Source organism: Phalacrocorax aristotelis, chromosome 2 (genome assembly GCF_949628215.1).
Source record: "Phalacrocorax aristotelis chromosome 2, bGulAri2.1, whole genome shotgun sequence".
NCBI lineage: Eukaryota > Metazoa > Chordata > Aves > Suliformes > Phalacrocoracidae > Phalacrocorax > Phalacrocorax aristotelis.
Window position 1 is genome coordinate 119,809,163 of NC_134277.1, and position 27,854 is coordinate 119,837,016.

At 38.6% G+C, this 27,854-nt stretch overlaps 1 protein-coding gene and 1 long non-coding RNA gene across 3 annotated transcripts in view; one reads left to right on the forward strand and one right to left on the reverse strand.

The window, feature by feature from the left end:
* Positions 1 to 339: 339 nt before the first annotated feature.
* On the reverse strand, positions 340 to 27,222 carry DSC1 (desmocollin 1). Of its 2 annotated transcripts, XM_075084916.1 has the most exons (17): positions 26,859 to 27,211; positions 24,252 to 24,336; positions 21,445 to 21,647; positions 20,845 to 20,970; positions 19,371 to 19,526; positions 18,287 to 18,431; positions 16,880 to 17,046; positions 15,035 to 15,169; positions 13,556 to 13,741; positions 11,855 to 12,114; positions 11,503 to 11,645; positions 9,528 to 9,743; positions 7,678 to 7,908; positions 5,555 to 5,676; positions 4,040 to 4,276; positions 3,358 to 3,403; positions 2,546 to 3,273 (listed from the first exon to the last, which is right to left on the reverse strand). In XM_075084916.1, exons 1-16 carry the CDS (start codon positions 26,895 to 26,897, stop codon positions 3,368 to 3,370), a joined length of 2,487 nt encoding a protein of 828 aa, XP_074941017.1. In that variant the 5' UTR covers positions 26,898 to 27,211; the 3' UTR covers positions 2,546 to 3,273; positions 3,358 to 3,367. The 2 variants fall into 2 exon arrangements, with proteins under 2 accessions (XP_074941016.1, XP_074941017.1); XM_075084915.1 differs by lacking the exon at positions 3,358 to 3,403 and having other exon boundaries at positions 340 to 3,273; positions 26,859 to 27,222.
* LOC142053366 (uncharacterized) overlaps positions 26,578 to 27,854 on the forward strand; it is a 56,831-nt gene continuing 55,554 nt past the window's right edge. The window contains exon 1 of the long non-coding RNA XR_012659197.1: positions 26,578 to 26,797. This is a non-coding gene — a long non-coding RNA (uncharacterized LOC142053366). The remainder of the gene's footprint in view (positions 26,798 to 27,854) is intronic.

Genomic DNA, 27,854 nt, shown 5'->3' on the forward strand with positions numbered 1-27,854 from the left:
AGCAGAACTCTGCAAGGACAAGTACTACTAGTGTTACAGCAGTGTAACATCACAAAAACCACTTCCATTAAAATTTAAAAATCCAATCCCCTTCAGAAATAGGCATGCTTATCTTCATAAACTAGTTCATGTACAAGAACTAAACAGTTTTTGTAGAAGTTTTTTATTTCGCAAAAAATTTGTTACTCACTGTTGTACAAAATATACCTAAAACATGATGTTAAGATAATATTGACACAACTAGATAGTTTGCAAACTACCTAATTGAAGAGAATAAATCTCCACAATTTTAAGGTAATTCAAGACAGTAACAACAAGTGAATGATACATTTTGAAATATTTCATTTGTAAGCTTTACACAAATTTTATTTGATATTTAGCATTTGTAAACCTTAATGCTTTACACAAAGTTTGCATTCACATGATTAGAAGATACAATGAAAATAATCTTTTACAGTTCATTTGTAAAGCATCTCAATTACCTTTCTACTCTTGGTTTTACACAAATAGCTGGTTCAGTTCAGAACTTTAATTTTTAAGAGAGACCAACAGGTAGAAGTGATTCCAAATTTGTGCTCTGTTTGAAAACAGACAAAAATGCAAGTAACTAATTATCTATGTTTTTTGAAATGTAAAAGAAAAATACTAAAACATTAAGGTAAATTAGACTAGAAAACATTATTCTGATTTCAGTAAGTTATTATTTTAACTCCAGACTGGAAAGTTGGCAACCATCTACTTAAAATAGCCAATGCCAATTCAACTGAAGCTCATCCAAATTTGGTCTCTTCTTTTAGAACAGTACTACTATTATATTTCCTAGGGAAAGAAACCATATTTCCAGAGGTTTCTCTACACCACCCCCCAAGTAACTTTCAAAAGAGTGCATTGTTATTTACCCTAGGTCATTCTGAACTATAGGATTTTTATATAATTAAAAAAAAAAACAAAAACAAACATTGAAGAGGGGGGAAGAGTTTAACACTTCCTTAAAAAGTTAATAGCCAATAACTGAAGATAAAGATGCAAGACACGAAGAAGCAAGGAAATCACTAGGGGACAGATCTTCACCTGGCATAAAATCAGCATAACTCCACTGGCAACAGCAGAGCTATCCTGACTTGTATCAGCTATAGATCTGCCTATCCATGTACAGCAAAACTCATTTATGTTAGTGATAAAGAAGAGTAGTGTTCAGAAGAGTAGTGCTGGCATGCGTTTTTTAAATAAAGTAAGTTTGTAACACCTTGGTTCTCATCTAGTATTTTGAGGCTGGTGACTGTCGCTCTTACCACTGGCAGTGTATCTAGTTCAGGATGAATTCATCACCACTTTCAAATGACAGACTAAAATACATTTAACATTGGTCTATGAAGTTATTAACCACAACTAATTCTTACCAGAAATATTCTGAAGCCCATTTACAGTGTGAAATGGAAGGTTTTAAAAGTACTATTTTATAACTTTAGTACGTTTTTATACTGTTACGGGTTTCAGTGACCATAATCTGCGTGGAATGAACTGCAACCACTGGAAGTCAGCAGCCGCTGTGCACTGAAATTTAGAGCAGCGTCACTCTCTGTTGTTACTAATAACTCCTTTTACAGATCATTAGCTATAGTAAATTTTTAAAAATATCTCCCTAAGGCATACGTTTACAGAGCAAATCCTAAAAGCAGAATTACAGCAACAGAAGTAATTGCACAAGCTTCTCTTTCTCACAGGCAGGAAGGTATTCTGTTAAGGCACAAGAGAATTCCGGGAGTGCAGAGGACAGATTACTTAACCAGGAGCGTAGATATTAAAAGCATATAAAACCTGGGAAACAGAGGTTGAATTCCAGAAATAGCTTATGGCAGCATTCAGGTTTCACTACTGCCATCTGCCAAAGGTATTTCAGGCTTTGGTATATATATATAGTGTATATGTATGCTTAATCTAGTAAAATAACAAATGGGATTCAGATGATTTCTGCCAGAGATCTGTGTAAATGCTTACCTCTACAACCACCACATAATACACTCAAAACAGACAGTTTATCCCAGTGTAATTTTGCATCTTAAATAAAGCCATCTTTAAAACACGTTATTAATGCAATATATCCTCAATCCATTTGAGCTCTATCTTCTGTCAAGTTCTACTTACAGAAGGAAACAGTTTCATGAAGTCCATACTAAGGCAAGTAAAAAAGGTAGTGGTAGCTACACTGGACAAGACTCTTGGCAACGTTCATCATTTCTGCAATGATACTGTGCTAAAAGTCACAAGAAACTGAGGTACAAACTTATGCCACGTAAACATGAGATTTGTCTTGCATTCATTTGAAGTACGATAGTTACCCCTATTTCCTGATTTTTTTTTTTTAATCTTTTATTTCCTTAAAAGAAAAATATATACTCGCATACAATGCTGATACCCTACGTGGTGATGCCATAAATCCCTTAGGATAGCAAGTTTGATGGGTGGTAACCCATTAGGAGAAAAATATATTTTTGAATTATTTTACATATATACAATATATATATATAATTTTAGATCAAAATATAAAGTTTTATAATGTATTAATCAGTATTTTAATGTGAAAAATGAAAAAGTGTTTTGTATCTCAGTTTGCATAAGTTAAAAATTAACAAGGTATTTGATATCCACCAGTAATGTTTTTCGTTTTATTTCTACAGAATTAAAAGAAAACAAAGAAACAGTGAATTAAAAAGCTTTCCTTCTCCAAAGCCAAATACAATAAAATTTTAAAGCTGAATAATTAATTAAAAGGACAACACCAAGTTTTGCATTTTAAGGAATCATAAAGAATAGGAAGTGGAATCTAAGTAGAAACTAGCATTACTATATTAACATAGTCTAAAGAAAAAAATATTTTTAACCCCTTATTTTTGATGGAGTGTGTCTAGCAGAGAGAAAAAAAATTGTTGTAAATTTAAAGTAAGAGTTAGTTACACTCTCACCAGTCTATACTAATTTGGATAAACCTCTCCCCCCCCATTCCAAAATACCTAATATCACAAAAGTATGACAGCCACTTATTTACAGTTTTTCTCAGCACTGTGAAAGGCACGTTTATCTTTTTACACAGGTTTCTGCTAATGTCCTAAACTTGGGTTCCAGCTGATCTAAGAAGTCAAGTGCCTCTTCTTCATGCTGATCACTGCAGCAGCCTACAGAGCCAGCCAAGGATCCTTTTCCTTCATAGTTATATGAAAGGAGATAATCTTCAGAATGCTTCTGTTCTTCATCCTGTCTGCATAGGTGCACCTTCTGCATGGGAAGAGAACACACCTTATTATTTTCTTAAATTGTTATCCTAAACGTATTGCATAAAAATAATTTCTTTTGATTTACCTTTCATTGATTAATTTTTAATCAGAGTGTGTCCTCTAATGGATTCCTACATACAAAAAATGCACATGATTGGTCTATATCATTAAGACTACAAAATATAAGTATTTAATAAAGAAATCATTTCTAGTAATTATGTATGTAACAGTGAAAGAGGAAGAACCTGTTTAAATAACCTGTCAAGCAACTAAAATCCACTTGAAATTAAAAGACTGTTTTACATGTAACTAGTTAGGCAAGAAGTGAGAGTTTTTGATCTCCAAAGCATGGCGTAACTACATTTCTAATGTTGTACATTCATTCCTGCACCATTGCTAAGGTAAGTATCAGGTTTAAATTAGTACAAAGCAAGCAGTTAGAATAGAAACAGAGACTGTCAGAAAAACTCACAAAAGCTTGAGTAAAGCAATTATTCTAAATGAGTAAATATTATAAATGAAAAATAGCATCCTGCCTACAGTTTAAGGCAAAAAAAGAAAGTCATTTGCATTTATGTCTAAAATATATAAAGGATGACTTTTTGAAAGGGCAATATTCCAAAGGAGACAGGGAAGCAAAGGAGAGGAAAACAAAACCAAACCAAAAACAGAAAGCCACCTTTCTAGCACAAATATGTGTCTTCCTTGCAAAGTCTGTGTATATTGATCATCATCTACACTCCAAAAAAAAGTTTCAGAATACTTACTTCACCTAAACGAGGATGTGTGAAATTATGCCACTCTGAGTAGGAGTATCTACATGTATCCATCATAGTCTGTCCTCCTCCTTCTTTGACTGATCCCAGAGTCTGATGTCCACCTCCCTTGACTGATTCCAAGGTATGCCCTCTTCCTTTTACCATTTCAAATGTTTGTTGATCTCCTGTTTTTATTCCATAGCCTCCTTGATCACATGTATTTTGTAGAGGAATTATATTGTGATCCTAAAAAAAGATGCAGCAGTGGGGATACCTTTATGGGGTTTTTTAATTTTCTTTTTTTTTTTTTTTTTTTTACTTCAAAAGATGAAAGAGCAATCCGGAACTGTCAATACTGAAAACTGAAAAGTCTCCAGCTTTGCACTGTGATCTTTTGAACAAAAAGCTATCCTTAGTACTTAGTGCAAAAGATTGATAAGTGGTATTTGGAAAGGGTACTATGACAAGGAGGGGAAAAAGTGTGCATTTAAATATGAGATCCAAAAACTGAATCTTTATCCCAGTGAAAGCTGTACTATGTTCCACATGCTAGTTTCTTGAATTATCATGTAAAAATAACACTTGGTTTTCAGATTCAACAACATGTAACCCATTAAGCCAGATATAGTCATATTCATAAATTTCATTCTGTTTCTTCACACATTAAGTCTGTATACTGAGTAAAATATGGAAAAACTCGTATGGGTTCACAAATTAAAGACTACATTAGCAGTTTATAATGGCACTACATTATGCTTCATAGGCAATGAGAAATTTGACGCTTGTCACCATTAGGATTTCCTGGTTTTGAAGGTGAGGCAAACTCAATGTTTTTTAAAGTAAGCTCCTTTTCTTGAGGAAGGCAAAGTAAGGGGGTGATGGACAGAGAAGGGGAAGAGTCTGAAAAGCCAAGTCCTTGTGTATCAATGCAGTCCTGGGCTGGACTATGTTCATGGCAAACTGAATCTTTAAAAAGCTTAGACGCCAAAAGCAGGAACATATTTCATGAACATGGACTGTTCAATCGTATTTTTCCCTCTGGCTCACAAATCAACTGTATTTGGAGTAATTTCTCAGGGGAAGGGCAGAAATTCCACCTTTGATCTATAATGACTATCCTCTAAATTTAAAAATCCTTCTCCAAGGAAAAGCAATAATGTTTTGCCATAAACACACACTCAACACAGGCAAAATAGTAAATTTCAATCTAATCCCATTGTTGAAAATTACTGAAGGGATTAAAATGTTCTCGTGAAAGTTCCAAAAAAACAGTTAAAGTCTGGAAGAATTATAAGGCAGCCAGGCTAACAACCGCAGGATATGTTTAAATATGTATGGTACTACCAAGTCTGCCTAAAGTAAGGATTTTCAAATTCTTGTTAAATAGCAAAGCACATCTAATGATCCTTGTGTTCATTGTTTATTTGCTTTAGTAAATCACTCGCAGGTGATCCTGTTCTCAAACTGAAACCCTGCGGATATCTTAATCACATGTTTCTACACTGAAGTAAATACACAACTTACCATAACTTCTTCTCCTGGAGCTTCTGTATTTGAAATTATTAAGTTGTGATTAGCACAATCATCAGTCACATGCCTGTGCATTACCCCAGAGCCACAGCAGCCACAAATTGTGATCAGGATTACTATGGAAAGGAAATAAGTGAGGAAGATACTATGAACTTTATCTCATAATGGTATCTACTTCTGTTTGATAAAAAGGCTAATAAAACAAACTTCATTAAGTACCTAAACATCAAGTATGGTTTAAAAAGTATTTATTTCCAAAAAAGCCCATATGCTAAACTGCACATATATACATTTTTCCAACAGTATATAGAGTTTTCACCACACTGTTGAACTATTTCATTCTTCTAAAATGCATCTTGGTTTCCCCAAAAGAAACGCAAGCATCCCTTATGAAAACACAGTGACTGCAAAATTTCACAGTAATAAAAAGTTAAGACCAAATCCAGGTGAAAAATCATGTCTTATGACTACAACAAGGTTGTATATAAGACATTTTTCATGTATGAACATGCAGATGTCAAATTATGTCATAAGGAACTAATATGCAAGATAAAGGTCCCAATACCAGAAACAACTGCTTCACAGAACAGGTCACCAGACCCTGGAGGTCTTCAAGTATTACGTTACAAAACATTCTTATTTAATTCCTGGTATTCATCTTATTTCTCCCAAATATTAGTTCTTTGTTTTGTCATGGAGACTTAGCCAGAAATTACTTTGTATAAAAGAATCATGAGCAACTAATACCTCTCCCAAACATAGGACTAAACATTTAGTTCAGAGAACCACTCTTTCCTTCTCTTTTCAAGTTGATAGCTTAAAAATAAAGAAGCCCATGAGAAACAGTGCAGTTCTGTCTAACTGCCCATTGAGCAAACTGATCGCTTCACTTATAAACTTGTGTGGAAATTGGCCAAGAGCCATTTTCAAGCTCATTTAGCTTCTGCAGCTATCAGCTGTCAGTGAGATCTGCATCAGTGGTTCCAGCGGGTCACCTCCTGATGCTGACAGATGGGAAGAAGACATCCCTGACAGCACTGAGTAGAGGATACACAGGCTAAAACCTAGCCACAACAATGGGTCTATCTGGGAGGAATGCAGTAAAGGGGTAGTGACAAAAAACCTGTTTCACACAGTCCCCCTACTGACCAGCCCCACATCTGAAAGTTCCACCTCCAGGCTCTATCGCAAATTTGGGTACCTGCCCTGTTTAGATAAAACAGGGATCCATCTAACCTTCAAAACATGTGCAGGTCCCAGCGTAAGAACAGCTAACAGACTGAATGGGGCCAAGACAGGTTGATTGTTACCACAAAAAAAATTGAAAAAAAGAAGAAAGAAATAGAACCCAAACTCTGAAGTATTTGTTGCTGTAGCGTGTCCTCTGGTGATTCTTCAAGATGTTATTAGTCAGGCTATGTCTGATTCGGGTAAAAAAGGAAAATGACCTGGCTTTGCTATTATATATCACTGTCACCACCTCACTGGTTAACAGCAATATCAACCTGCTAAGAATCTGTTAGTCTTTGAGAACTCCAGTAACACAACATGTGTTCAACAGTTTGGTCTGCTGTGGAAGTATCCAACCTGTCCTTCAATGCTGTGCTGGGTCTTGTAAAACTCCTTGTGAAAGCCAGTGTCTCAGACACTCCATGTGTTAATCCATGACACAAGAAAGGTCACAGAAAGCCCTGGGAAACTGATTTTAGCATTCCTACAAACAGAAACGTGCATCCCCAAACCATCACTAAACTCACCAACAAACTGTATTTGCCTCAAGGCAAGATCTGATAAGCACTACAAATTCTGTCTTCTTTCAGTTCAAGTGCTGAATGTAGTATTTTTTGGCCTTGCTAACATGAACACACAGAACATCTTACATAAAATGTACTTAAAGGAATAAACAGAAATCCACTCACAGTAATGACCAACAATATGAGAGCAAGAAGACTGTGATACTGATAGAAATAGAGCAGGTACATTAAGTCATTGACGAGGGCTATACCACCACCCAAATGAGAAAAAGACATGTTTGAATCAAGTTTGAATCAGATTCTCTCAGCTAATTTTAAAATTAAGTGTTTTGCACGTCATGTTAAAAAATGAAGTGTACTTACGCAGCAATAATAGTGATCCTAAGATCATTGCAAGGATGGCCCATACACCAAGAGTAACATTTCCACTAGCAAGTTGACGGAACTTACTGCATTCGGTTGGAGTAGCACAATCACAGAAGTTAACTTTTATGTTGTACTCTCCTACCTTTCCTCCATTATCAGTCACACTTACAGGAATATTGTATATTCCAAATGGCATATCACCCATTAGTGAAAGACACACAGAATTATCTGTAAAAAAAAAAAAAAAGACAAAACCAGATCTAGTGTTAACAATACGTGAAACTCTGTTGTCACAAATGTGACCATAATCACAATCTTCCCTTCTATACTATAACTTCTAGCTGTGCTGCTACATGATCTGTATTTCCTAGTTTACAGCTAGCTTAAATGTGTTGACACAAAACTACATCTTGGAAGGATTTATACTTTCAGTACCTTTTAAATGTTAGAATTGAAAAAGAAAGCCTTATACAGACGTCTGACAACATATGATTTGAAACTCTAAAGTTTATTCAGTTCATTATAGTAAATGACACTATTTGGTCTTACTAGTAAAGACCATCAACTGAACTGACATTTATTAAAAGGACTTCCAGTAGTGTGATTGGAATAATAAATTATAAACTTAATTTATACCTTCTCCACTCTTCAGCTCTATTGCTGTATTCAGAGGGAGGTAAAATACACTTAGCCTGCTGCCCTGTGTACTGGCAATGACTAGCAACCACATGTTTTAAAGGGCAAAAGAAATAATTTGTAAAAAATACGTACAAGATAGACACTGATATACATAACGGTTGCTTTATGATGAGGTATATGAAACTACATGTGACATCTAAAATGTTTTTTCAATTTGTCTAATATAAACCTTGAAACTCTTAGATGCCTTTGCTCTCAGACTTTGCTGGTATTTACATTTCATTAGTGTCTGACCACTTCAGAATCAGACCTTTTTGAGTCTAACTCATGACAACATGGTAGCAAATGTACATGCTGCTCTTGTTGCCATCACCTGGCACCCACCAGGAAACCACCATCAGCTATAAATTTTTATATCAGCAAATTTTAGGAAACAGTGATTCCATTGATAATAAACTGTTTATCTAATTCTATCAAAGTTATAAAAATTGACGTAACTATATTAAGGGAGATAGTAATGTCTTCTTTCACCCAGCTCAGCTTTACCAAAGATGTGCTGGCTGACTGCAGTACTAATAAAAAAAAAAAAACAAACCTGCCAGGATTTTATTCAGCCTCTAATCAATTTTTGGCAAAGTTTCAGTTTTCCAGCTCTCCACTGTACAAGCACCCTAAGAAAAGTTGTATTCTTCTTCAGAGTATTAGCCATTTCATTCTTAATTTCCTTATGAATTATGAATGTATACTTCCTTTTCCAGAGATGCTGATGCAAAGCATTGCACCAGTTTTTGTCCTCCCATCTAATCTTTTTACACCGTAATTTCAGGCAGCAGCTTATTGATGACCCAAGGATTCTAGGGATAGATTCTTGTTCATGCTTTAAGAGGCAGAATGTAATATCCTTCTCCTTGCCTTTGTGATGCCAGCAGTGCCACCTTCTTAACTTCTGCAAACTGTTTCAAACCCAGGACATTTAAGAAAAAGAATACTTTAGCTGCTCCCCTTTATTTCTGGCATACTCTTGATGTCCTGTACAGCAAATGAAACGAAGGAGCTGCTGGAGATATCAGGGTTACCTTGTTAGCCCCACCTACTACACCAGTTCCATATATTCATCCAATCTATTCTTACAGTCCACCCAAGGTAGAAGTAGCAAAGCCTCCTCTTGCAACCTACAGCTAAGTGAAGAGAAGGAAGTCTTAACATACCATTCTGTCGAATTATCTTCCATGATGAAGCCAAGCTTCGGTCAGTTATGTGATATACGAAGGGTGTGCTGTAAGGATCCTCATCAGCATCTTGTGCAGTAAGGCAGATCGGTTTTCTGTCTCTGCATATTATATAGTCCGTTTTAATAATTCGTGGGTAATTCTTGTTCCCAGGCTGGATGACAACCTGAATCGTTCCAGTGCCTGTTTTGCCATCTATGAGATTAAAATAACTATTTTTAGCACTTCTAACATTCCCATATTTATTCCTAGTCCAAACTTTCACAATGAAATATCATCAACTTTAATATCCAAGTTTAGAAGTAAGGTGGAAAGTAGCTGCTGATTTAGCCAAAAAGAGAGAGGGACTTCTCACAGCTCTGTCTTGGCTGCTTGTCTTTGCTTAGCTGGTTGCAGAACTCCAGCTACATAGTTCAACAGCTCCCAGAGCTCCATATTCTGCATGTGCAATGTATTTTGTTGTATCTGTGTGGGGACAGATACTGTTCTAACAGGAGGATGAGAGGAGAAAGAGCCCATAGCTCAGGGGTAAAGGATGCAAAGCTAAATTGAGAGTCAAAAGCAGCAGGTGAAGCTCTCCAGCCTTTTTATTCTGGAAGGAGAAAAAAAAATTACACTTTCCCTACCCTCACTTCCCCTGGGAACACAAACACTTTCAGAAACGGTGGGCTTCTTTCTGTCCTCTTCCCTCTGAGCCACCGTGCAGCAGCAGGATTCAGCAGTGACACATATTATGTCACCAAAGCCTACATGCAAGAAGTGAATGAGCTCTCCCTCCTAATTACATTTTTTCCAATACAGGAATGGTCAATGCTTGTATATGCATTCCAGTGAAGTTACATCAAGTCTGCTTTTTAAAACTTTCTCTAGAGCCACTCAATTCCAGACGCATATATAATGTTTGCTTTATATGCAACAGAAGTTCTAAACATTTTAAATTCATATTATTTCCATTTAATTTTAATATGCAAGCTTTGGACAGAATTAGAATTTTTAGCTGTAAAGCAACTTCCAAAAGTCTGCTCTTTACTCTCGCTGCTGTTTAAGGGCTCAGACTAAATCCTGCTGTTGGATTTAGAAAGGCAGTCCCTTTTTCCTTTTTAATGTAATGTACATATTTTGGAATTAAAAGTGTGACCTATAAGCCTAACATTTCTCTTTGATAATCCATTTGCTACATTTAGCATTTGGGAAGTGAAAGGTGTATATGATCTTCTTGGCTTGATGACGCTGAGGCAAAACTATGTCTTTTCCTACAATAAATGCATACACCCAAATTAATCAGAAAGAATAGATGATGACTCACATTAAATCAGAATCAGAACCTGTTTTAGAATGAGAATCTGAGTGTACAACCCTTCCTTTGCAATCAGAGTAATTTCTAAGAGCTCATCACCTGAGCAACACAGTGTGAACACTGTTACAGAACCTAGATGACTGCGAATAAGAGTAAGAGCGCAATAACATACAGCAATGAATACAGCTAGTCTTAGAGGTCCTTTTAAACTAAGGGTTTCCAAAAGCAAGACACCAAGAAGTCAGATAGAGAAGGAAACAGTAAGAGTTGCAAGGTCAACAACTTTTTTTCAAAAAGAAATTCTCTCTCTCTCCACTTTCTCTGTTGTCAGCTTCATGGCTGCCAGGTGCCATCACTTTACAAAATAGTCAGGAAATAAAAGAAATACAATCTACAAGAAAATATCTGAATTTAAACTTAACAAAGGATTTCACATGGGAGCAGAAGATAACTTTTGAAAACATTGAGAATTTGCCCCAATTTCTTAAATGCTTTCCCTGCTGTATTATATTCCCTAAGCATTTAACAGAGCTACCTCAAAGACAAAAGCATGGACTAAGTGGGCCTCTGGTCTGAACCAGTATAGCTGTCCCCACACTAAATTTGCACATAAACATCTGTTATAGACCAAAGAATACTGACAGCTTTAGTACTCACTTCTGTCTATTGCGAGGACTGTGATATTGCATTGACCTTGTCTCATCTCTCCTACATCTCGATCCAAGACTTTAATGGTTCTGACTTCACCTGATTTTTCATCTATGCTGATCCAATTACATTGGCTAGGCGGTATACGGTAGCTGTCAAGAATAAGTTGTTTAGTTAAAGGTCTCAAATATACGTACATGTGTATATGTACATACATACACATATAGATGCATGCATTCATGTACACTGAGATTTGTGCACACACACACATATATACACAGCATCAACAGCTATTTCCCCTCTGCCCGTATCCCACCCATGCTGTACTCCAAATTAACTAGTAGATAACATTGTTTCATACCATATGCCTTCACTATTTCCAGTTTCTGGGTCTTCTGCTACGTATCTCCCAATAGCTGTCCCAATCTCCTCACATTCTTTAACGTCTATGCGTAAGTGACAGGGTTTAAACACGGGCCCCTCATCCACATCCAGGACATGCACTGTAACAGAGCTAGTGCTCTGGGAAAGTTGTTGTGAATGTGGTGCCAGCGCGTAGGGTGCCTCGTTGCGGACTGTAATCACAAGACTCCTTTGCTTGGTGGTTTCATAGTCCAAGCCCTGTAACAAAGGTGGGGTGTTGGCTTTTTTCCTTCAAACCAATACAAACTTGGTATTGTTTCCACTGTCCAATTATTAAATAGATAAAACTGTACCAGATTTATTTACAAAAGAAGTCAGCTATCCTTCTGGAACATCCAGCTTGAGATGCAATAAAGGGACATGATTTTTTTTAAAAAAAGTTAAGTTCTAAGTTAGTGAAAAAAAAGAACCTGAGGACCTACCCCTAATAAGGTAAGCAGCACCACTGTAAAATCTCAGATGAGTACTCTGATAGTCAGTTACTAACAGAACTGAGATAAGAATTAAATGCGGTGGAGGATTTTCTCCTCCCACACCTAGCTGGCCATTATTTTAGGTTACATGTATTTCTTTTCCAGCACAAGTCAACCACGCTTCTTGCTAGCACCTACATTTACTTCCTAGTAAGACTTCCCCCATTGCAAATACACCTGAATTTGTGGGGTTGGATCAGTATCTACCATACTTTACACACTTTAGTCACCTTCTCCAAGGATATCATATGCCTTTCATAGAGCTATTTATATGCCAAAGTCATAATACTCTCCAGTCTACTATAGCATTACACTAAATACAAGAAATTTCAACTGGGTTAGTATACCAGGGACATAGCTTTAGAAAAAAGCTCTAATGATTACTGGTGACAAAAATATAATAAATAAAACTCCCAAATTTAACTGGCATCTCTACCCTTATGATTTACAGCTTCAAATTTTTAGTATTAATCTTCTCTGCTCCTTAGAAGTTACCTGTTATTGCAGTTTTAACAGATAATGAAAAAGAGGCATGAAGAAGCAAAGGAACATGCTGGACTACAGGTACAGGGGTTCTTCTACCTCACATCTGTAAAGTGCTGGGTGTAACAGGTAACTAAACTAACACAGACTTATCTCTGTGCGGACTCCCTCACACCCTAGAAAAGCAAACCTGAAGTCACTGCCCTGCAAAATAAAACCTGGAGAATTTTATGCTGAGTGACTAAGTTTAATCAACTCCCAGAGACAACAAGACTGGAGGAGGTGCTCATCCCTCCCACTCTTCTGCCACACTCCCATTTCTGTTAAAAACCCAGTCAGGAAGCATTCCTCAGTTACATCCCTAAGTCTAAACAACCCCAAAGATGGAACCAGGCAAAGCACAAGCTCTTCTGAACAACAAAACAAAGGGAATTCCTTGAATTCTGTGCACACAAAACTGAGGAGTACTCTGGAAGATAAATTTTCTAGATTAGGTACCACCAAGCCTTGTTTGCAGTGCATTACACAATCTGCTCTAGAAGAGAGTTCAGATCGGGAAGAAAGCATGATTTGCCTGATAGTTACAGAAATTCTTTGCATAAAAATCAGTTCTAGATTACTGGTTTTCAAAGCAACACCTGAAGACACACAAATTTTCCTCTAGCAGTTCCATTTTTACTTACCTTAACAACACACAGTATTCCTTCATTTGTGTTTTTGTCTGTTGTAATTTCAAAGGACCGGTCATCATTTCCTCTTATAATTTCATACACTGCTACTGAGCTGGGCGAATTAGGTTCATCAGGATCAACAACAGAGACTCTCAGTATTTCTACATTCACTCTGTTTTCCTCCACTCGTGTTTCATACTTGAGATATCCAAAAAAACACAACCACAAAACAAAACACAAAACAAACCTCCATTTAAATCAGAGAATACCGTTCCACGATGCAGGACTGAAGAACACTGTAATTAAATATTCTACTTAAACCCAAGGGGTCAATTTACCAAGCTGCTGTAATGATTTATTCTGTTTTCATGCATTAGCATATTTCCCCCACTCCTCCCTTACACCCTAAGTGAAACAGTAAACCTTTCCTGCCAACACAGTTCATACGTCAGCTCCTTCATATACTTGTGAGAGTGATAGTTTGAGTAAGTCTGGAATTTTCCTTCCAGGAAAGGTAAATCAGCATAGTTCCCCTCAGTTACATCAGCTACAGGTGCTAATTTGTGTACAACATGATCAAGCTGAGTATTGGAAGAGGTATCGGGGTAAATTAAAAATATATATAAATAAACCACAAGAACATGAAGAAAACCCAAGAAGGATGAAATACATCTCTACTTGGATGGCAAAAGATGGAAGGATTTTTCTTACTTTTTTAACTTTTTAAAGAGTTATTCTGGACAAGCTCAAGAAGCACATGTAACAGTGATTCTGAATTAGTATTACCGATGATATTCTACAGTAGTGAGTGGAATGGATAAGGTATATGTGTATTCCTCATGGATAATGAATTATTTTTCATGAATTTTGCATTACAAAAACTCCTGTGGTATTTGAGCTGTACACGTGGTTATTGACACATACTATCTCTCCTCAATAATTCAGGTGGCTACAACAAGCAAAGACTTAATGCTGAGTTATAGCTATTGGTAAACAGGAAGCAGTTTAAATAATACTTCTGTATAAGGCAAAAAAAAAGGTGGAATAGCATAGAAAATCTCAGTGAAAATCCTTGCATCTACTTCACTGACACTAACGTTTTCATTTGCAACACGGAAGTATTCAAAGCTGGTCAAATGGTAATAAGGTCACGACAATGCTTAGGAGTGCATCTGTCCCCTCCCCGAAAATGGTTAAATTACACGATTTCTAAGACTATGCATTGCAGCAGAAGTGGATGAATGAGTCATATCAGCTTTCTCCAAATGGACTTAAGGCAAATGACTCACAACAACTAATAGACCAATAAGTCTAATTACCAAACACCACAACAACCAACAGGGCATTCTGAAATGCCTATATTGGCATTAACTATCTCAGGGCATTACACTTCATATTTGGGGGACTAACCACCAGAAAATTAGTAAAGGGATAAAAATAGCCTTTTTGTTTTTTTACCTTTTTACAGACATTTCATTTATGAGGACTTACTTGTGTCTGTTTAAAGCATGGTGCGTTGTCATTTGTATCTTGGATCTTAATGACAACTGTTCCTGTGCTGCACAAACCAAAAGACTGACCATTCATATCTCTCACTTCCATTGCCAAATTGTAAAGGGCTGTCCGCTGAAAAGATGAATAAAAGCATACAGAAGTTTGACATACTCATTTTTTGAATCACATAGTTATGTACAAGGGTAGAACTAAACATTTTACTCCCACTCCCCAACTGTGCTCTAAATTCATTGCTCCCTCTACAAAATAAGGCAATTAGCTCTGGGGCTTTTTCCCTATCGTTCCAAAACAAAAACAAGTAAAAAATTTTTCAGTGGCCAAGCAGCACTGAGGTGAGCATCTGTTAGTAATCTGTAGACTATACCCCATATCAAATCAAGATTCTCACAATGTCAGCTTTATCTTCCGATACCCAATGTTTTGGAAGATGCAAACGATGCACTTTCATCTGCTATCTATGCCTCCACTTTGGAGCAGCAGAGCATTCCCTTAGGTTCCCAGCTGGTAAAGTGTTCAGTGCATGTCTCCTATTTCAGTGAGGATGACCAGAAATGGTGCTGCAATCAGCTTTTGTTTGGGCTATACATGACAAGGTAATGCCTCCCATTTGGCATGGTCTGGCACTGAAGGAGTCAGTGCCCTTATCAGTTCCAAGGGGATCACTGATAAGCAGTCCACTTAAATCCCTGAATTGAGTCACCACAGCAGAAGGCTTTTTTTAGACTTACTAATAACTGAACAGCCCAGGGAAGGGGAACCTGGGAGGGGGCTGGGGGCAGGGCAGGTGGGATGACTGGGCACAAAATGTGGGTGTCTGTAAATCAAGACAGTAACTCCAGTTCTGAATGCCTGGAAGTAGCATTAGGTTTCTCAGGTGGAGGAAAGAAATCTCCTGTTCAATTTTATAAGTTTACCTTTAAAAGATAGGTAGTGGATTAATTTTTCAAGCTTCCCTTCCCTTAGTAGTCACTGTGATTGTTTCCTTAGTAGGCATGGTGATGCTCACAGTCACTCCATTTTTCTCTTGCTAAAGAAGTTAAGCAGTGTAGCTGCAAGTGCACAATTTTGCAACACACTGCTAAGGCAGATTTTGAGCCATGAAGTGACATAAGTATGCCAGAATATAACTCTCTCCTCAGAAAAGATGTGCCTGTAGCAGTGTTTTTTCCTAGAATGACTGTCTCATGCTAGAAATATTATTTTGGAATACACATGCCTGTCAGCTGTTCTAGCGTAAACAATCTCTCTCATGCAGCATTTTATGAATAAAAAAACCCAACCAAATAAAATACAAACTAAAACCTCCTGTATCTAATTTACTTGAAAGCTAGCTGGTAAGAATAAATGGTTTGCACCTTAAATTTGGGAAATATTATATTACTGTTTAGGTTTCAGGTATTGGAGATATTTCTGTTGAGTAGGGGATGACTGACTAACTGACTACTTCTGGAAAAGTTGGTTCGTCTACTCTGCAAAGAAGCAAGAAGCACTTCACGTAGAGCTTGATTAGGAGGAAACAGTGACTCATTGGATGAATGAACAGAGGAAAAAAATTAAAATCCATAGGATTTTCAATCCACAGGTTGAATAAGACAGCAGCAGGAGGTCCCCTGCTGAGATTAGCTAGAACATGGTAGATCTACGCAGAAACTCTTTGGACCAATTATAGGTCTCTGGAAAACTTTGGAAGCTCCTTAGACAGGGAAACGAAAAAAGGATAACAGAAATTATTTATCTGCTGATTCCCGTGCCAGCAATTCAGAGTTAAGAATCTATCTGTGTGCCCTAGATGACAGTTAAAGATGCTTCAGGAAAGATCACCTCTCTATCCAGCCGTGGTGATGCTACATGAATTTCACCAGTCTCACTATTGACATAAAATGCTCTGTCGCCTGGTGGGTCTTGTGACAAAATGAGGTATTTCAGCATAGTATGCAGAGTAAAAGGCTCATCTCTGTCCTCTGCAGTCACTTTTCCAACAACTGCACCTGTGAACACATTACATCAATTTTTAGTTCCAGAAAAATCTATAAATAATGAAAAATTATTTGAGCAGATACTTCTATTTTAGATACATGAAAATAGCAATTCTGTCATTTAGCTCTAAATGAAAATAATATTGAAAACACAGTAAAACAGTAGTGAAAATACAGTAACAGTGTAATACTGTCTATTTTAATCCTCTGGCTATTTTTTCTCCTTCTTAGACAAAGTTGTAATTATTGCAGCTGTCACAAAGTATAATCGAAAGAAATACTAAAAGTCTACATTTCAGTTAGTGGTTTTCACAGTGACTCTTAATTGACCATCCCAAACATGGCTGAAGGAGTTGCCAGGGGGGATGAAGGGGAGGTCCGGTGCTTTCTGACATGGTTCAAACTGCAGTACTGCCTCTCAGGGAGCACTGCTGTACTTCGTCCCTATAGCCGGAGTGGTTTCAGAACTTCACTTAAAATCAGTAATTCACCCATTAATAAGTAGAACAGCTCAGAGAATGAAATGTAGCTGGTGTTTTGGGGTGAAGGAGAAGACGCTTTGCTTCCTTTTTTGTGAAACAAGTTAGACTTTCCCCACTCTACACCCCTCACCTGGGAGATGAGCGAGAAATGGCAAGCTATGGCTTTTTCATACCTCATTCTCTGGGCGTCTACCTTTCTCCCTGTCCTCTGTCACACAGACACGTGAAGTCAGTAACAATCAAATCCCTGCCTTTTACAGGTATGGGCAAAAGCAAGGCATTCTCCCCTCCCTTTCCCACAGAAAAGTCCTACCTCAGTTTATCAGCTCGGACAAACGCTGTAAGCTTAATCAAAGGTATTTTGGTATTTTAGGCCTTAGAACACCACCAACTTAGTTGTTTCGGAAAACAGCCTGTTAAAAACAGCTGTTCTGTTAATCAAAATGTTTTATGGAAAGAGGCGATTTTGGATAAAATGAAAAGAATAATGTTCTGAAGTTGTTACACCATTTTAGGAGCACTGAATCATCTCAGCTTTTAAAAACTTTTTTTACAAAATACTTTTCACTATGATTGAGATGACATTTTGGAATTTCTAATCATTAAGAAATCTTGAGCTGCTCTTTGCAAATTTAGCCTTTGTTGTATAGGAATACTCCTTAGGAAATCCCACTGAAACTGATTAAAAGGCAGGATTACACCTAGTCATACTGGTACGTAACTGAGCTGAGTAGTGGTAACTGTGTTCACTGATTTAAAACAATTCTTACCAGTTCTGGAATTTTCAGACACAAAAAACTCAAAAGGGTTCTGTGTAAAATATGGAGCATTATCATTATCATCCTCTATCCTGATTGTATGCACAAGTGGTACCTCTGGTGAATAACCATCTGGAGTGGTTGCAAAGCAAATGATCTGTAAGACATAAATTCACTAATTCGCTTCATGCTTATGCAACGTGAAGTATTACTACACTTTTAGTTCAACAGAGGAGTCAATAAAAATAAATACAGCATGCCAAGCATACCCTTCTCAAGCCCAGGCTCTACAGCCACATGAAATGGGAAGTGACTCGTATCTTATGACAGCAACACAAAACCGCTAAACGCTTTCCAATCTTTCCCCTTTCCATTCCTCGAACTACAAGTATTTGAATCACTTTCTTCCCACCCCCACCCCAACTCTGTCAAACACTTTTTCCAAGTCTCTTGAACACATTTTTCCAGGTGTCTATGAGGCAATCTCAGCCTTACCAAAAATTTAGATGTAAATATTGCTATTTAGAGCAAAATCAACAACAGAAAAACTATTTGCCCATTACAACATAACCTAATAAGATGCAGTAACAGGTACTGGAAATTACCTATTTAGAAGCTGTTTGTTTCTACTAACTGCCTTCTTACACTTCTCAGCCGGCAGAGAGAGCAATGTACCTTGTGAACAAAACACCAAAACTGAACAGCTTGAGAAAGAGAGGCTCAAAAAAACCACAGCCATCTAGAGTTTCTCGTTATTTTGTTTTCATGCAGACCTTTTCAGCCTTCCCTGAAAAACTCTGGGATAGCTTCAAACTCTTCCCAAAAGTGATATAAATCCAATAGCTCACTACATTTATGCTGTAATTAGAGTCTAAGCAGTGAAAATCAAAACTACTCTCAAGATCTAGGTGAACAGCTATTTCCTCATTTGTCACTGATTTCAACCCTACAACAATGAAGATATTACTCCGAAGAGAGAGCTGATTCCAGATCTCGTCTACTCCTTGTTTCCCCTGTAACCCAGCTTTCAAATATATGCATGATAGAAAAAAAAAAAAAAAAGATTTAATTATATTTACATAATTTAGGCCTGTACCTGAAAGCTTGGATATTGTTCACGGTCAACTGCACGAGTAGCAAAGATATTTCCAGTTTCTTTTTCTATGTAAAAAAACCCCTTTGGATCTTGATCAATTCCAGGCCCACTTGCGGAATAATAAATGGTGTAGTTCTGAGCTGTGTCTGACTGGACCTATAAAGAACATGGTTTTAAGCCCAAGGAAGAACACCAGCATCATTCTAGTACATTTTTCCCCTTTTCTTGACCACATTTAGCACAAGAAGCAACTCTTGAAAAACAAAAACAAACAAACAGCCCACAAAAAAAAAAAAAAAAGAAACCAAAACTTTATTTACTTCTACTTCTTTACCAGCTTAAACTTCATGGAATAGGAAAGCAGCTTGCCATGTAACTGCCTTCCTTTACAAGGTGTGTGCACGAGAAGGGGTAGTTAATTCAAACTCAGAAGTGTTGAGGGCTATTGAACAATTAAAGAAATGACAGTGTGCATATAAAAAATTATTTTGAAATCTAATGTCTCTAGAATACTGAACATACAAGACACATTCAGATACAGATGGGTTATTATGTCTGCCTGTTCAAGATATTTTGGGTTTAATGCACTCATTGTGAACGTGATTTGCAACTAGGGCAGGAAGGAGGGCAGGAAGGAGGGCAGGAAGGAGGGCAGGAAGGAGGGCAGGAAGGAGGGCAGGAAGGAGGGCAGGAAGGAGGGGAAACTACCTATAGCCCAGAGACACACCAATTCAGACAGCCTCTCTGCATCTCATTACAAGCACCAAGGAGGTAATATTAGCAGTTATTTATTTATAAAACACTCTCCTCCCCAAATACTTTCCCTACCTACTGAATGCCAGAAGTTAGGAAGGTAAGATTAGTAGAAGAATGATTGCTCTGCACAGACTCTGTTATTACACTTGCCTCTACACATCTGCTACCAGCCACTCTGTAATCTAGTGCAGGCTAGATGGATCTATGATAACTTCAGTTCTTGCATTTCTCTGTCACGCCTACTTGTTTTCTTACAGTAAGTGCTTTTCCTAATAATATAGGCCACATCAGTCTTCAATGCTACAGGTATACACCTCGAGCCCCAGAAACAATGTAGACATCCAGGTAAGATTTCCCCCACTCTGTGTCTACAAAAATCTTTTTCTAGGCAACGTTTTGTGGGGGTTGGTTTGTTTGTGTTTTTTTTTTTTAATTACAAAATTCACTGATTCCCAGGCCAAAGAGCTCTCCTCTGATAGCATACCTCTATCCTTTTTACAACTTTTGCACATTTCCAGTTCATCCCAACAACTATGATCACGTTATTTCAGCTACAAGATCACAAGATACACAATGAACACGACAGACGAGATAGAAATAATAGCAGGAATGGGATCAGTAGGGAATACAAGAGAGCTCGCTTTTGTTCTTTTTCTATCACAAAAGTCACATACAAAACTAGCTTGTGTCACAAAATTAGGATCCATATAAAATATACCTGCTGAATTTGTAGCGGAAAAGGTCCCAGTGAGTTCTCTATCATAACAGATGGGATAGGCCCCCAATTTCTTTTGGTTCGCTTGAGAACTGTATCTCTAGCATGCCTGGTCTTGTGTGTCTGGGTCTAGAAGATAAAAAGACAGGTAAGAATATAACTGCATATTCTTAACTGTGTATATTTTTGCTTAACTACTGTCCTGCATTTCCACCTTTTTTCCCTCTGCTCCAGTTTCCCCACTGACCATTTGTTTTTCCACAGTCTTCATTTCTGATTATACCCATGATAGTATTCCAAGAGTTTTTTCATTCATTGTAATACTTTCCACAAATAAAATCTGCTTTGATTGCTCAAACCTGGCTTTTAAGATTCATGACATTCCTGATCAAGATCCTTGCTAGCATCCCCCATTTCAGAAAGAAAGTCTGCTGACTTAAGTGACACAGTAATCAACAACTGCTAAATAAAAATACACTCTACACCAGAGTGCTTTGCCTGATTGTTTGAATTCCAAAATTCACCTAAAGTTATCCAACATGAAGCTGTACTCTGTAAAACAGTATTACAAATAAGTAAGGTATCTTGAAATTAGAAGCTCACCCGTTTTTCTTCTTCCACTAAACTAACATGTATTTTCTTTTGTACATGTTCTTGAATGTCTTTAAGTAATATGGTAAAAGTCTTTTTCTCAGCTGACAAAGAAACAGCAGATGTTGTGTACACAGAGCCATCCTCTAGAATTTTGAAGTTCCCGTCACTGGAACTGATGACCTCTGCAGACGGAAGGCATTCTCTCAAATCAACTGTAAGAAAAAATAATCAGACAATAACTCACAGTGAAATAGTAACATTCCTCGTAAAACAAAAAACATTCCCTAAGTAAAGGTTATATTTACTGACCGATGGAGTCTTCAAAATTTGATCGTACAATATTTCAGCATCACAAATATAGATTCTAGAACCCATTTATGCACTCAGATTTGACCAAGTTTACATGAATTTCCACTCTTGTGTTCATAAGTGTTTCCTAAAGGACATGGGTGCTTCATGGGTATCTTTCAACAAGACACTATTACACTGGTAAAATTACTGAAGCATCAGAGATGAACTAATACATTTAAATGCAAAAAACATTGTAGACATGCTCATTATTGGATCAGTAGCTATTACATTTGCCTTGTGCTCCATGCCCCCCAAAATCAGTGAAGATGGTTAATTAATGCAAATGCCCAATGGAGACATGACATCTGGAAGTTTTGCCCTCAGGAGGAAAGCAATGACTGGTACTATGTGGTTTAATAGTCTTGGGAGGACAAAGGCCTTTAAATTAAGAGGCAGACAGATGGGAGAGATAAAGACTAACTCTAGAACAAATGATTGGCAATTTTTTAACATGTACGTGATAGAATCCCATGTAGTCTCTAGGAAGTACCAGGTAAATTCAGCATAATTCTCAGGTATTATTACTGCATTTGCTATCACTTGTGGCTAAAATAAACTTTAATGCACTCCAATAAACTTGATTTATCAGTGAGTAATTCAGCACTACAGCTGGAGAAAAAGCAAAATCAGGATAATCATAATGAACGGCAGTAGGACCACAGCAGTAACCAAGAATGATTTGGCACCCTGATAAAGATGAAGGCCAGAGACCTAAACTCTAGACAAATGACCCTTGCAGATAATAAGACGTGTCAGTGTCATGTTCTCAAAATCAAAACTGTTCAATACTCCTTCAATGACTTCACAGTGGATGGGAAAACTGACTGTGAAAGCTGACTGCAAAATTCCCAGAGCAGAGTAGAGTCAGAATTTCACCCAATCTACGTAGATTTTCAAGAAACTAGATTTCATTTCTCTTTCGAGAACGCAAGAACAGATAGGAAGCATAATTTTAAATATTACATTATTTCTTCCTTCCTTTTCTTAAGTCTTTATTTTCCCTGCTCAATTAAACATTCACTAGACTTGCTATAGTACTGCAGTAGTGACTCCTCTCCCTTGTCAATCTGGACAATGAAAATTTAGTATTGAAGAGAATATCATTGCCTCACTTAAAGGTGTCTCATACTGCTGCATACTACAGCACTGCATTTCCAAAAATATCAGACTGGAGATTTTGTTTCTGATGATTATGCGAATCAACAATATGCTCAGTCAGCCATAGCTTTGTAGGATCGTTTTTCTTACAGCCTCTAGTATACACTGTGTAAATCAGAAAGATAAAAAACTTTACAACAGCCAGGAAAATCCTGACTTATTGTGAAGGTATGGTCCTCGTACCAATGCAAAATATATTATGCTTTCTCAATAAATGTTTAAGTAATGACATGCCAGCTATAAAGGTTTTGTTAAACATTTGGGAAAATAAAATTAAGTTCAATGTTATGCAATTTCTTCAACAGCACTGTAATAACATGAAGGGTTTTTTTTATATAAATCAGGTTTATTTACACACAGGAATGCTAAATTCTCTGAGAACATGCTAAATACTTAAACAGCTTTCATTTTAAAATTTCATTTTTAAAGCTATGTATTCTGAGTACTTCTATTATGATGAACTACCAGTCCACTTTATTTGTTCCTTCTGTAGGAACGTGGATTAGGATTGCAGATTTGGAGCATAATCCTCTGTTGTCCTAGGAGTCAAACAGGTCACCTCTGAACCCTCAACATCAGTCTCAGGCAGCACAGAACCCTGTAGCAGCTCCTATGCCACACCTTTAAAAGCTGCCTTTCAAAGACTGGTGTGAAAAAAAAAAAAAAAAAAAAGGAGTGGGGTGTTTTCTTGTCTTCCTTATTCCTCTCAGTTACTTGCACACTGCCCTAAACCAAGACAGACCATCCAGTCAGACAGGAGTGCTCGCCCCACTGAAAGTGCTTGCAGGACACCTTTGCAATTCCTCTCCTTGCACGCCCTGACTGCCCCAGCACTGCCGAGAAGTCACATCTGTGTTAGACAGAGCAGCAGCTTCTGGGTGCTTTGCTTCTGTGGGTTTTGTCTTCTTTTTTTGTTTTCCTTCCATTATCCGAATGACTTACTGACTTCTTCATGTGACTCTGTGGGTTATGTGTGCACTCTGGAATATTAAGCCACTTATTTAAATACTAAGCCCTAGACTCCAAATTTTGAAACCATTAAACTCTGCCATTCTTGTTTTAAAATAAATACTGAAAGCTGACAATAGCTGTTTACGCAGAAGTCAAATGGATGCATGGAGCCAGAGTTCAAATCCGTAACAAACATAGGGCGTATCCTTCACAAAAAAGCTGATCCAGCTGTTTAACTGGCTGTCCAGTCATCCATTCATTCCATTTAAGAAAAAATAAACTCCTTCACTGTTAACAGCATCTCCAGCAAAGGTGCAATGTTGTATTGTTAAGGTGGGCATCTCACAGTTTCTCACCTCTGCCAACTAAGGTGTCAGCCTCTAGTTCAGAAGGAACATGAAAAGTTACTTTCTTGCAAGCTTCACAGCAGAAACTCAGTACCTAGAAAACAAATTAAGAAATCAGGAAAAAAAAAATAACAATTACATGCTATTTTGAATAATAACTGCAGTTACTGAAGCTGCCTTTCATTTGTTTTTTAAGACAACCCAGTGAAAAGGCACAGAAAGCACTCTTCAGCCAAAAGGACAAGTACTATGCAGCACATAGTTATCACCTACACCATTACTTCAGCAGCAGAAAGGCAAAATACAGCTTCACAGTGCACTCCCTCCAATAGCATTCCTGGCCAGTTTATGTCCAAGGTCTCTAAGTATTAAGGTTCAACCTGTCAGAACTCAGTTCGGCAGAACTGTGGAGATGCTTAACATTAAAGGAGCAAGTGTCTTATTAAAACCACATGACGACACTTGCACTTACATATCACTTTGCATCTTCAAAGTACATTCTCAACAAACTAATTAGATCTAGCTCCAGCAATTAGATATGGCATAAACAAAATGTTGTGTATCACAGCAGTCCACTCCCATATAACCAGTTACAAAATGGAGTCCTCCTCAAAATTCAAACGAGTAGTAAGTAACCAGATGTTTTTATAAAAAGAATCATATGGAGGTACCAAGATTATCCTCAGCATAGAGCAGTTTAGTCCTGACCTCAGATTATATATATGTGTGTGCATGTGTATATGTATATCTTGCCTAGTTTCTATCCAGATGTTTAAAATTGTAATCCAAAAATCACACATACAATTAAACGAAGAAATAGAGAAAAGTAAATAAATGTATTCACCCTTTTAAGTACATTTATTCTTTCAGAATGAAAGTCTAGCTACAAGGAAAGTCATCTTTATTTGGCACATTCCCTTACGATTAAAGGTATAAAGCAGTAAATAGCTAATGGAAATTCTGAAAATGACCTATAATTCTTATTAAGAAAATACTTAAATAAAATACTTTAAAATCTTTAAGACATTAGGAACTTTTAGAAAAACTATGATCAGCTAAAAAACATAAAGTCAAAACATGGAATTTAATCATTGGGTTAAAGCAATTTAAATGCTGTGTCTGCACTGCAACACCAAAGCTCTTCATACTCTTCCTTATATATATGAGATATAAAAATATGTATATGTAAAACAATTTAAACATCCCTGTTTACGTATTAGTAGGCACTTTCCTTATTAGCAGTGCTTAACAAAACACTCTCTCCCGATAGTTGTCTTATGAATTATTATTAAAATCACACCATCTTACTACATTGTTCTAGGATATTTTAAGAATCAATGACATCCAATTTTGAAACAGTAATGCCAAGCCAGACTGATGCCAGTACAAAGAACTACCGAAGAGTTAAAAAAATGTAAATATCGTAGTTATTCGTGGAGATCAAGATATAAGGAAACACCGGGTAAAAAAAAAGCTGTGATGCCCTTCCACTTCGTACAAAGAAGACGCTTCAGCAGTTTCTTGAGTTTAGGTGTTGTTTTTTTCTAATTGTCAGGGGAATTTCTTTTACTTTATTTAATTAGATGTATGAGTAAACTCGCTTGGGTTTTATTATGAATATCCTAGCAAAGGCAGACACACATAATGTCTGGAGTAGTAACGCTTCCATTAAAATGCACGTATCTAATGAATATGAAAACAATAAATTCAGTGCTTCAGCACTACCGAGTGTTTTTCTTTCAAGCTCAAACGATCATCTGCCCTTTTTTTGTGAAGCCAGTGATAATAGGGAAGAAAGAGGGTAAGAAACAAAAGACAAATCACTTTCACTCATTCACTAAAAAAAAAAAAAAAGGAAAAAAAGGAAAAAAAAAGGAAAAAACCAAACAAGAAAGGGCACTCCCCTGCTCTCCCCGACAATGGCCTTTCTGCAGCTGATAATTATGTACAAATACAGTAAAATGAAGGTAAATTAAATCGCTGAAATTGTTCAATGCACAACTAACTCCTCCAGCGGAGCTTAACACGCTTCACACCATACACACAAACGCTTCGCATGGAATAGGGACAACCGTCGGCGGGCAGAGGGGGCAGATCTGAAGAAAATGAACTGCACCTTAACATTTTTTCTATGAATAACCAGAGGTAGCGTTAACGACCAGAGCGTGTGTCCACCGCGTAACCTCACGGCACGCTCCAAAAGCCACCCGACCACAAGTCCGAAACCTAACCCGGCCACCAACCGGTTTTCTCCCTTCGCCGAAAGCCCCCCCACGCGACCCGACACCCCACCCCCCCCACACCCCCCCCCACCCGAGACGCGCCCCAGGGATGCGCCCCGGGGACGCGCAACCACCGCGCTCCCCTGCGCGGGGCGCGGGCTGCCGCTCGCTCCTGCGCCCGCACCGAAGCGCGCCCCCAACGAGGACCCCCACTGAGGCCAAAGCTTCTCGGGAATAAAAAGGCGGAGATCGACCCCTCAGAAGATTCTCTGCGCTGCGCACCCGCGGTGGTGCAAGTAACAGCGCGGAGGGAAAGCGCCGCGGCACGGCCAGGTGCGTGAGCGGGCCGTCTCCGCGTCCCCCCGCGCCCACCCACTCACCCCCACTCACTCACCAGGAGGCCGAGGACGAGGCGCGGGGCTGCGGGGGCCATGGTGCGCGGGGCTGCGCGGGGGTACGCGGGAAGGGGGAGCCGCCGCCGCCGGTGCTGCCGCGACGAGCGAGCGAGTGCGCGGTGGCGGTGCGGGAGGAGGCGGGCGGAGGTGGCGCGTCCCGGCGGCGGGCCGTCTCGCTCTGTCCCCTCCTGTCTGCCAGAGGAGCCGGCCGGTGGGGAGGGTGGGACCGGGCGCAGCAGCGGCGACTTTAATTACTTTTTTTTTTTTTACCCCTCCCCTCCTTTTGACTAATGCCCGTCCCGGGCACGGCGCTGGGACACCCCGCCCGGCACGGCTCGGCCCGGCCCGGCCCGGCCCTGCCCGGCCCTGCCCGCCTACCTTCGCAGCGAGGCGCTGCCCGGCCCCGCCCTTCGCTGCCCCGCCCCGCCCCGCCCCGCCCCGACCCTCCGCGGCGCCGGCGGGGCGCGGAGCGGGGCGCAAAGCGCGCAGGCTCCGCGCAGGCGGGGCCGGGCCGGGCCGGGCCGGGGGGAAGGGGGGAAAGGGGGAAAGGCACTAGGCCGGTCGGGGGGGTGCGGGTGGTTACGCGGAGCGAAACCTTCGGGCTGTCGGCGGTGTTGCTGTTTTGGGGGTTTTGTTTCGGGCTGCGTGTGCACACCTGTGTCTCCTCGTCTTCCGGGTTCCAGAGTGGTTTCAGATGAATAAAAGCAGAAACAATAATAATAAAACCAGAAATGTGCTTGCATGCATAGGAGGTGGGCTTTCGAAGGAAACACCCTGCGATGGAGGACCTTTCAGCCTGAGCGGGGAGTGGCGTTTCTATTGCGAGCGAGTAGATACAGGGGTTTTATTTACTCTTTGTTTCAAAAACAATTATTACTGATTTTTTTTATCTGCTGATTATAAAGCACGTCAAAAAGGAGATGAAGTGGATCAGTAGATATATTTCAGTATTTATTTACATTCAAATGCACCATTAAGAAGCAAAAATCCTAAAA

Coding starts and splice junctions, on each gene's coding strand:
- DSC1 (XM_075084915.1), bottom strand. CDS start 26,897: ATGGCCCCCGCAGCCCCGCGCCTCGTCCTCGGCCTCCTG. Junction 13,742..15,034: donor CATGCTTTAAACAGACACAA/GTAAGTCCTCAT, acceptor GGATATCTCAAG/TATGAAACACGAGTGGAGGA. Junction 3,274..4,039: donor CACATCCTCGTTTAGGTGAA/GTAAGTATTCTG, acceptor CTTCCCATGCAG/AAGGTGCACCTATGCAGACA.